Raw genomic sequence first — 11,790 nt, forward strand, 5'->3', positions numbered from 1 at the left:
ACTTAACACACACATGTAACTCCAAGTCAATCCCACTTCGTGAAATCAAACTGTCCACTTAGGAAGCAACACTGATTGACAAATAAATTTCACATGCTGTTTGTGCAAATGGAATAGACAAAAGGTGGAAATTATAGGCAATTAGCAAGACACCCCAATAAAGGAGTGAATTGCAGGTGTGACCACAGACCACTTCTCAGTTCCTATGCTTCTGGCTGTGTTTTGGCCACTTTTTGAATGCTGGCGGTGCTTTCACCCTAGTGGTAGCATGAGACGGAGTCTTCAACCCACACAAGTGGCTCAGGTAGTGCAGCTCATCCAGGATGGCACATCAATGCGAGCTGTGGCAAGAAGGTTTGCTGTGTCTGTCAGCGTAGTGTCCAGACATGGAGGCGCTACCAGGAGACAGGCCAGTACATCAGGAGACGTGGAGGAGGCCTTAGGAGGGCAACACCCCAGCAGCAGGACCGCTACCTCCGCCTTTGTGCAAGGAGGAGCACTGTCCAGAGCCCTGCAAAATGACTCAGCAGGCCACAAATGTGCATGTGTCTGCTCAAACGGTCAGAAAAAGACTCCATGAGGGTGGGTAGGAGGGCCCGACGTCCACAGATGGGGGTTGTGCTTACAGCCCAACACCGTGCAGGGACGTTTGGTATTTTCCAGAGAACACCAAGATTGGCAAATTCGCACATGGCGCCCTGTGCTCTTCACAGATGAAAGCAGGTCACACTGAGCACATGACAGCATGTGACAGACGTGACAGAGTCTTTGTGACGCCAATGGAGAACGTTCTGCTGCCTGCAACCATCCTCCAGCATGACCGGCTTTGGCGGTGGGTCCAGTCATGGTGTGGGGTGGCATTTCTTTGTGGGGCCGCAACGCCTCCATGTGCTCGCCAGAGGTAGCCTGTAGCTGCATTAGTACCGAGATGAGATCCTCAGAGCCCTTGTGAGACCGAATATGCTGACACATGCACATTTGTGGGCCTGCCTGGAGGTCATTTTGGCAGGGCTCTGGCAGTGCTCCTCCTTGCACAAAGGCGGAGGTAGCGGTCCTGCTGCTGGTGTTGTTGCCCTCCTACGGCCTCCTCCACGTCTCCTGATGTACTGGCCTGTCTCCTGGTAGCGCCTCCATGCTCTGGACACTACGCTGACAGACACAGCAAACCTTCTTGCACAGCTCGCATGATGTGCCATCCTGGATGAGGCTCACTACCTGAGCCACTTGTGTGGGTTGTAGACTTCCGTCTCATGCTACCACTAGGGTGAAAGCACCGCCAGCATTCAAAAGTGACCAAAACATCAGCCAGGAAGCATAGGAACTGAGAAGTGGTCTGTGGTCACCACCTGCAATTCACTTCTTTATTGGGGGTGTCTTGCTAATTGCCTATAATTTCCACCTTTTGTCTATTCCATTTGCACAACAGCATGTGAAATTTATTGTCAATCAGTGTTGCTTCCTAAGTGGACAGTTTGATTTCACAGAAGTGTGATTGACTTGGAGTTACATTGTGTTGTTTAAGTGCTCCCTTTATTTTTTTGAGCAGTGTATATGGATGAGCAATGACAGAGCGGCATAGGCAAGATGCAATAGATGGTATAAAATACAGCGTGTGTATGTGTATATATACAAGATATGTAAACATTAAAGTGACTAGTGATCCATTTATTAAAGTGGCTAAAGATTTAAGTCTGTATGTAGGCAGCAGCCTCTCTGTGTTAGTTATGGCTGTTTAACAGTCTGATGGCCTTGAGATAGAAGCTGTTTTTCAGTCTCTCGGTCCCAGCTTTGCCATTTGACTTTCTACTGCTAATGTATTCATAAATAAACAGACCCAACTGTTGCGTCATGGGAACAGTCAGGACATGCATGTAAAAATGGCATGCAAATTCACATAGAAATGTAATGTATAGAACACACTCCATTACCCTGCTTTATGGAACAGAGAACAGACTTTGAACTACAGTGTATGACAAGGACGCATGTGAACAGGATTGACACAAGGCCATTGTTTATTTTGAGTATAGAATTATCGACATAATCTTGGATCATCATATTCTGACAAGCACGAGTCTGACGGTGGGGAACCAGTCGTCAGGTGCCAAGATCTGGCTGAGCGTTGTGGCACTGGTGCCCAACGGATCGGTTGAGGGAGAACTCAGCGAAGTGATGGGCCTCACCAGTGAGTATGGACAGATGATAATGGTGTAAGGTGAAATTGCCCCTGGACACACTGATCGGGGGTCAGTTTTGCATTTTCCCCACTAATGGTTAAGGTTGGGGGAGGCAAAGCTGATCCTAGACCTGTACCTAGGGGAAACTTCTCGCCGGAGCGACGATAATGAGGCATTAGTTCATTGAGAGGGTGGTTGATTGGGTGGTGGATTTATTGGGTGGTGGATTTATTGGGTGGTGGATTTATTGGGTGGTGGATTTATTGGGTGGTGGATTTATTGTGTAGTGGATTTATTGGGTAGTGGATCTATTGGGTACTGGATGTATTGGGTGGTGGATTTATTGGGTGGTGGATTTATTGGGTGGTGGATTTATTGGGTGGTTGATTGGGTAGTGGATTTATTGGGTGGTGGATTTATTGGGTGGTGGATTTATTGGGTGGTGGGTTTATTGGGTGGTGGATTTATTGGGTGGTTGATTGGGTAGTGGATTTATTGGGTAGTGGGTTGATTGGGTGGTTGATTGGGTAGTGGATTTATTGGGTAGTGGATTTATTGGGTAGTGGATTTATTGGGTAGTGGATTTATTGGGTAGTGGATTTATTGGGTGGTTGATTTATTGGGTAGTGGATTTATTGGGTAGTGGATTTATAGGGTAGTGGATTTATTGGGTAGTGGATTTATTGGGTAGTTGATTGGGTAGTGGATTTATTGGGTAGTGGATTTATTGGGTAGTGGATTTATTGGGTAGTGGATTTATTGGGTGATTTATTGGGTAGTGGACAGTATTTTTGTGAATGGTGTATAATAACTGTATATTATCATAGCAATAGCCTAATCATTTCACACTACCATTATTATTCTCAATTTGTCACTTTTATATCTTTCTCTTGTCTCACGTTCATCCTTCTCTTTCCCTTTCTCCCCCATAGCTCCAGGTGAAGTTAACTTACTGCTGCTGGTCATTTCTGAGGACACCATCAATGTGTCCTGGAAATATCCTCAGGGAAACTACGAGATATTCAGTGTTCAGCTCAACCTAACCGCCTCTAAAAAAGAAGTGAAAACAGAGAATACAACTGCCAGTCAACTCTCATTCACCGACCTAAAGGCAGGAGCTGAATATACAGTGACAGTCACCACTCTGAATGGGTATCTCAAGAGTGACCCAGTGAGCAAAACTAATTTCACTCGTGAGTTACTAGTTAATCTTTCTCTCTTTGAATAGATGAACACATTCCATCAATATTGATACATAGCAGTACTATAAAAATACAAGAAAGACATTTTGACTTTTTATTGTTGACATCTAGTCAATATTATTCTTACCCATGTACAGTACATTGTCAAAGGGAAACAGCTGATGTGAATTTCAAAAGCTTTTGACCTTTGAGAGGTTTTGCACTTTGAGATGTATGATTTTCCCTTATACCTTTAAGTCACTCCTCTCTCTACCGTTCTTCCCTGTCTCCTTCCCTTAGTTCCTCTCCCACCGCAATCAGCCAAAATCGATTTCTTCAATAAGAGTCATGTCACCCTGTCATGGAAAGCCCCCGTGGCATCCCAAGGTGTAGAAGTAAAGTACCTGGTGAAATACTTATCTGACTTCTGGAATGAAACGCAGACGAAGGAGACAAACGCCACCAACTATACATTTAATGAGTTGCATGCTGGAACCAATTACACCTTCGAAGTACGAGTGACGGCAGGAACCCAGGAAAGCCAGCCCATCCAAACATCACAGAACACAAGTAAATTACTCACCACATCAGACATATTTACATGTTGTTGAAATATCTTGCTAACATATCTAATAATGATCGGTGACAATGTTTGTTGTGGGTGACCTTTCTTCATCACATCTTAACTCACATGGGTCTCTCTCTGGGTCTCTCTCTCGCTCTCTCTCTCTCTTTCCCTTCTCTCCCCCCCTCTCTCTGCCAGCTGCTACGGTGAGAGTTCAAACTATGACTATGGCGTGTTCCTCCAGCGAACCTTCCATCTGTGAGGATAGCGGCACACAGAGAGGGGTCCTGCAAAATGTGAGGTCATCACAACATCCTCCAATCACAGTACATTCATCACCAGATCCTCCAATCACGTTACATTCATCACCACATCTTCCAATTACATAACATTCATCACCACATCCTCCAATCACATTACATGTAGTCATTTTTAGCAGCTGCTCCTATCCAGAGCCACATACAATGAATTGGTAAAACAACCACATAGCAGGATAATTGCAATAAATATTTTTGTAAAAAGCTGCAATGAGCAACAGTAGTTAGTGAAAATATAGAGTAAAATACGTACAGAAGTTCAGTGTCAGATGTTTTCCCCCATCACATACCGAATAAATCAAATGGAATATATTGTCTTACACGTTGAATACAAAACTAGTTTTTTTCTGTATTTTTATGTCTGTACTTTTTTTTGTTACAGTTGAAGAGCCATTTCCGCAAGTGTTTCAGCAAGATGGAAAATGGCATTTTTGTTGATAATGTGTTCTGGGAACTGGAGTGGCGAGAGGCATAATCACACACACACACACACACACACACACACACTTGTACAGATCATCTATTCAATATAATTTTTTTGTCAAGATTAAGATTAATTGTATTTTGATAATAAAAAAATTATAACAATAGATAAATGAAGAGTTAGATGCATGCCAAGAATGTATGTGTTTTGAATTTCTTGTCTTGTCTATACTTGTCTTGCTTGTTTTCAGGATATGATATATGTTTTACAAATGCATTTTAGTAAGGTATTTTCTCTGACCAAATTACTGAATAAAAGTCTGACTGTCTTGGTGTGCATTATATATATATTTTTACTAGTGTTTTCTTTAAAACTAGGTTTTTGCATTTCGATCAAGAAGGCACCTGATGCTCAGGACGAATATGTGTTGGAAGTTGGTTATTCAACTTAACTGGAGACCCCCAGCAAGCATGTGACATAATAGTTTTTTAATTGTTTTTATTTGTAATTGGTCAGCCATGTTAGGCGGGGCAGTGGATTACTTTTGTATGGTTGCTCAATGTTGAAGATTAAATTGTATCCACTCAGATCCGTTGAGGTCCTTCCTATAGGTAGTTGTTATAGTTAATTACTATAGCTGTCTATTAATATAGCTATGTATCTATTGTAATGGACAGCTGTAGTAAAATGGCTATAGTGCGAGGTAGAACCTTCAGAATAAGCTGGCTTGTGGCTTGCTGACACCTGTCTCCTGTTTGAGAGACAAGGCAACCTCCAGAGTATTTGACATAATGCGCGCTGATGGGAATAGTCTAAAACCGGAATAGAAACAGGAAGAAATGTGATAAACGTGATACAGCCTCTTTGCTGTTATGTTTGTGTATCACATCAGGCTGTGTTTGGGAGTCGACTGTAAGAAGGAAGAGATTGGAACGGCGAAGCATAGGGTCCAGACAGCAACATAGGTTGACCCCCTTCTAGACAGTAGACACTTTTGGCAAATACATATGTCAAAGAAGAAAATGCTTTAAAAAAAAATTGCATAACCTAATTTGTTGAAAAGGGTTGTTCAAAAGATACTAAACACTGGTGCACATATTTGTGTCTGTCCCATTTCATAGAGGAAGAGGAGACAAAAAAAGTTGGGAGGATAGCAAAGGAGAAGAGGGCAAGGGACATGTAATCCTCCACGCTGTGTCACAGGTTGTGCTGTCTGGTTGTCTGCTTTCCAACAGAGACAGGGAGACAAATTCACCTTTCATCAGCACAATAATCCAAAACACAAGGCCAAATATACACGAACGTTGCTTACCAAGACGACATTGAATGTTCCAGTTTTGATTTAAATCGGCTAAAAAATCTATAGCAGTCTAAAATTGCCGTTTAACAATGATCAACAACCAACTTGACAGAGTTTGTAGAATTTTCAAATGAATCATGTGCAAATATTGTACAATCCAGGTGTGCAAAGCTCTTAGAGACTTACCCAGAAAGACTAACAGCTTTAATCGATGCCAATGTAATTCTAACATGTATTGACTCAGGGGTTGTGAATACTTTTGTTAATGAGATATTTCTGTAATTCATGAAAATAAAAATGGGTGAGAAACGATCTATTTAATCCATCTTGAATTCAGGCTCTAGAAAATGTGGAATAAGTCAAGGTGTATGAATACTTCCCGAAGGCACTGTGAGAATCAATACATATATATATAAAAAAGTGTTTTATTTGTTCAGTAGTTTTTTTTAAACAAATTTCCTTCCACTTAGTTGATTAAAAAAAAATGTAATCCCACCTTGTAACACAACAAAATATGGAAAAATTAAAGGGTTGTGAACACATTCTGAAGGCAATGTACAATGCGATCAATCTATCTCGGATGAGTTAGTTGACTATTATGATCTATTGACTCAATGTCAAAGTACATTGTCAATATACAATTGAAGTCGGAAGTTTACATACACCTTAGCCAAATACATTTAAACTCAGTGTTTCACAATTCCTGACATTTAATCATAGTAAAAATTCCCTGTCTTAAATCAGGTAGGATCACCACTTTATTTTAAGGATGTGAAATGTCAGAAAAATAGAAGGATTTATTTCAGCTTTTATTTCTTTCATCAAATTCCAAGTGGGTCAGAAGTTTACATACACTCAATTAGTATTTGGTAGCATTGCCTTTAAATTGTTTAATTTGGGTCAAACGTTTTGGGTAGCCTTCTCACAATAAGTTGGGTGAAATTTGGCACATTCCTCCTGACAGAGCTCGTGTTTGTAGGCCTCCTTGCTTGCACATGCTTTTTCAGTTCTGCCCACAAATTTTCTATATGATTGAGGTCAGGGCTTTGTGATGGCTACTCCAATACCTTGACTTTGTTGTCCTTAAGCCATTTTGCCACAACTTTGGAAGTATGCTTGGGGTCATTGTCCACTTGGAAGACCCATTTGCAACCAAGCTTTAACTTCCTGACTGATGTCTTGAGATGTTGCTTCAATATATCTACATAATTTTCCTCCCTCATGATGCCATCTATTTTGTGAAGTGCACCAGTCCCTCCTGCAGCAAAAGGCACCCCACAACATGATGCTGCCACACCCCGTGCTTCACGGTTGGGATGGTGTTCTTCGCTTGCTCCCCTTTTTCTCCAAACATACGATGGTCATTATGGCCAAACAGTTGTTTCATCAAACCAGAGGACATTTCTCCAAAAAGTACGAACTTTGTCCCCATGTGCAGTTGCAAACCGTAGTCTGGCTTTTTTGTGCGGTTTTGAAGCAGTGGCTTCTTCTTTGCGTGTCGTGGTAATTTCCTGTATTACTCAATGATGAGAGAGCAAACCACACACAAGTCAGAGTTATATTATAAAGTCCATCTTTAATTATATATGAGCTTCACCATAGCCCTTTTTGACTCTCAGATCAATTCAGTGTCTATAAATAGATTCTCTGAGAGTTCCTACAAAAACATTCTTAGTATAATTTATAGCCAAGACACACCCCTCTCAACTTACATGACGAATAACAGATCTTAGGAACATTACAAAGAACCTTTTACTTGAAAGAGGAGTATCCCATCCAGATAGCATTAGCTATAAATTATCRTTCAGTTTGGTCTCYTWARACGAGATTCWAATCTCGTTCTTGGTACCACTTAGGACCAAAACATTACCTCATCCAATGGCATATAKCAATTGTCAATTCTAGATACGCCCATCTCAAATRCACCCCCTCCTGGACAAGATCAGAAAAGACAGTGAGCCTCTTAGGTCATATACTAGGTCAAGATAAGGGCAACCTCAGAGGGGACATACAATAGTTACAGACACATTCCCATAAGGAGACAAGCCTCCATTCTGTCCTCCTCCCCTTCTGATATTCTTCATAGCATCACATGGTTTAACAGATACATTGACATATGAAGACAAGCCTGACCTCTCCCCTCTCTGGGCCCCAAGTGACTAAGCCCTAGCTGAGAAGGGATAACTGAAACTGCCAACAGTATAGTCCAAAAGAAGACATTCTAATGACCAGAATAAAATAAAACAAATTATTTATCTATGTTACCTAACTAATTCTGATTCAGCCACAACAGCGGCCTTTCAGGTTATGTTGATATAGGACTCGTTTTACTGTGGATATAGATACATTTGTACCTGTTTCGTCCAGCATCTTCACAAGGTCCTTTGCTGTTGTTCTGGGATTGAATTGCACCTTTCGCACCAAAGTACGTTCATCTCAAGGAGACAGAACGCGTCTCCTTCCTGAGCAGTATGAATACTGCGTGGTCCCATGGTGTTTAAACTTGCGTACTATTGTTTGTACAGATGAACGTGGTACCTTCAGGCGTTTGGAAATTGCTCCCAAGGATGAACCAGACCAGAACCAGAATTTTTTTTCTGGGGTCTTGGCTGATTTCTTTTGATTTTGCCATGATGTCAAGCAAAGAGGCACTGAGTTTGAAGGTAGGCCTTGAAATACATCCACATGTACACCTCCAATTGACTCAAATTATGTCAAGTAGCCTAACAGAGGCTTCTAAAGCCATGACATCATTTTCTGGAATTTTCCAAGCTGTTTAAAGGCACAGTCAACTTAGTGTATGTAAACCTCTGACCCATTGGAATTGTGATACAGTGAATTGTAAGTGAAATAATCTGTCTGTAAACAATTTTTGGAAAAATCACTTGTGTCATGCACAAAGTAGATGTCCTAACCGACTTGCCAAAACTATAGTTAACAAAACATTTGTGGAGTGGTTGAAAAACAAGTTTTAATGACTCCAAACTAAGTGTATGTTAACTTCCGACTTCAACTGTAGGTCCAGTAGCCAACCAGTTTTGATGACTGTGACCTTGTTCTTCTTTTCGTGATTCCTATAAACCTAGTCTTCCAAACCAAAACCAACAGAACATGCTTCTTGAGACCACTTCTTATGTGGTATCGTATGCTTAAACTATTCTGTCCCTGTCTGCCTCATATACCATTCCTCTCCCCCATCGTGTAGTTCCCAGATGTGTCCAGAGCGGTGGCTGTGGTGGCTGCAACTTCTTCTCTGTGGGTCTGGAGGAGAACAGGAAGTGGAGGGAAAGCTCAGAGATCTGTCAGCAGCCCAGCTGCCATAAAGGACCACACTGAGATGGTAGGAAGAAGGAGAGAGGGGTAAAAAAGAGAGAGTGTGTGTGAGAGAGCAAAAAGATGCAACAGATTGAGGTAGATATTTTATTAGTGTGATCCTCAGAGAGAGAAGAGTGAGGAAGAATGAGATGAGAGATCAGGGTTGTTGACAGATACATATAGTTGGTACCAGAGCTATACAGTATACTGTGTGTGGTACCAGATACATATAGTTGGTACCAGAGCTATACAGCGCGCACACACACCCACGCACACACACACACACACACACAACAACCACACACACACACACACACCAACACACAAACACACCACACACCACACACACACCCCACACACACACACAGGAAGGATTTAGACCCCTTGACTTTTTCCACATTTTGTTAGGTTACAGCCTTATTCTAAAATTGATCGTTTTTCCCCCCCTCGTCAACCTACACACAATACCCCATAATGACAAAGCAAAAACAGTTTTTTATACATTTTTGCAAATGTATAAAAGAAAAAAACGTTAATATCACATTTACATAAGTATTCAGACCCTTTACTCAGTACTTTGTTGAAGCACCTGTCGTGTCTTTGCTGTCATTAAATTGAAGACTTATAGTTTTTATCAAAGATTCTCTGTAATTAGTTATTACGCGATCAACTAAATAATAACGTAACTAATTAACTAGGAATTTGGGGGTACCAGGGAAAGTAGTCAGATTACAAAGTTATAATTTCCCAATATAACCTTTCAGATATTTTCATATCTGATCAATAGTCTTCTGATTAATGATTTATTTATTTTACCTCATTCCAAACGTCGTAAATTGTTGGTTATCTGCACGAACCCAGTCTTCACTATGAGTCATCCGTACATCAATTGTCTTAAATCATTTATTTATTACTAACTAAGTAATTCACAGAAATGCATAAACAAACAAACAAACTTAAAATGGTTACATGAAATGATGGGAGAAATATGCCCTAGTGGGCTGAACCGGCATGGCGGCTTGTTAGACAAAGGGAAAATTGGGGTCAACTAAGAAGTCACTACAGAGTTCATAATTATAACAATTGACATGCTAATCCTTTACACATGAACGCTCACTCATTCGGGAACAATTGCAATCAATATATATATATTTACGCTCAGTGTGTCGTCTTGATCGCTGGAGAAAAGTTAGTTTCTGTTGGAGTTTCTTCTGTCTCTGTCTTGGTTATTGTGGATAGTTCAGAGTGACATTCGTTATAGAATGGGTGTTTCGGCGGTTGTCGTTCTTCGCGTTCAATGATACCGAATTCCTAGCTGCAGACTAGTAGTCAATATCAAAGACTTGTTCTTATTCTGTCGGTATAGTCTTTGAGTTTAACCACGTGGTGTGGTTAAACGATTCAGCACTGGTACACAACCTTCGTTCTCCTCCTATGGAGAAAAACATGGTCTCCTGATAATTTCTCAGAGTTGGGTTTTTATTCGGATTGCAGAGAGGGGCTGTCCCAGGATGTCTGACCCAACTGGCTCAGGGGCGGGTCCTCGGATTTAGTTCAAATCAAAAGGGATTTGTATTTTTCTTCATTAAACAGTCCAAAATCATATTACACAATTATACAAACAGTATCATACTCACTCATTCATTTTATACAACAATCAGATGTAAACCCCATATCTGAGGTTATTATATAAACAGCGGTATGGTAATGTAGCCACACAGTCTCCCATGAGTTTCCCACGTCGTGACAAACCGACATGTTAATAGCTGGAATCTTCACCGATCTTTTATACTTTTCCCGGAACATGAAATCTGTTCGTACCTCAAGCTCTGTGAGGTGGAAGAAATCTCCTTTGTCCTGAAAGTTTACCCTCTCTCTAATACTGTTTGGCCATGAGGAGATTCTCAGGAATTTACGACGTCTCTCTGTGACCACAGCGTGGGTTGAAGGAGGAAAGGGGGAGGCAGGGAGTGGCAGGGAGAGGGGAATGGGCTTTATGTACCTAAACAGGCAACGTCATGACACACCTTTGGTAGCGATTACAGCGCCTCGGGTCTTGGCACACCTGTATGGCACACAAGCTCTTTCAGGTTGGATGGGGAGTGTCGCTGCACAGCTATTTCCAGGTCTCTTCAGAGATGTTTGATCGGGTTCAAGTCCGGGCTCTCGCTGGGCCACTCAAGGACATTCAGAGACTTGTCCCGAAACCACTCCTGCGTTGTCTTGGCTGTGTACTTAGGGTCAATGTCCTGTTGGAAGGTGAACCGTCACTCCAGTCTGAGGTCCTGAGTGCTCTGGGGCAGGTTTTCATCAAGGATCTCTCTGTACTTAGCGCCGTTCATCTTTCCTTCGATCCTGACTAGTCTCCCAGTCCCTGCCGCTAAAAAACATCCCCACGGCATGATGCTGTCACCACCATGTTTCACCGCAGGGATGGGGTCAGGTTTCCTACAGACATTACGCTTGGCATTCAGGCCAAAGAGTTCAATCTTGGTTTTATCAAACCAGAGAATC

At 41.7% G+C, this 11,790-nt stretch overlaps 1 protein-coding gene across 2 annotated transcripts in view; it reads left to right on the forward strand.

The window, feature by feature from the left end:
* Nucleotides 1-4,809, forward strand: part of LOC111954993 (receptor-type tyrosine-protein phosphatase H) — a 12,264-nt gene extending 7,455 nt beyond the window's left edge. For both annotated transcript variants that reach the window (XM_023975015.2, XM_023974999.2), the window contains exons 8-12: nt 2,028-2,182; nt 3,107-3,367; nt 3,656-3,925; nt 4,119-4,216; nt 4,620-4,809. In XM_023975015.2, coding sequence (XP_023830783.1) covers nt 2,028-2,182; nt 3,107-3,367; nt 3,656-3,925; nt 4,119-4,216; nt 4,620-4,712 — 877 coding nt within the window. In that variant the 3' untranslated portion in view covers nt 4,713-4,809. The remainder of the gene's footprint in view (nt 1-2,027; nt 2,183-3,106; nt 3,368-3,655; nt 3,926-4,118; nt 4,217-4,619) is intronic.
* Nucleotides 4,810-11,790: the final 6,981 nt, after the last annotated feature.

The sequence above is a fragment of the Salvelinus sp. IW2-2015 genome, linkage group LG3 (genome assembly GCF_002910315.2).
Source record: "Salvelinus sp. IW2-2015 linkage group LG3, ASM291031v2, whole genome shotgun sequence".
Taxonomy (NCBI): domain Eukaryota; kingdom Metazoa; phylum Chordata; class Actinopteri; order Salmoniformes; family Salmonidae; genus Salvelinus; species Salvelinus sp. IW2-2015.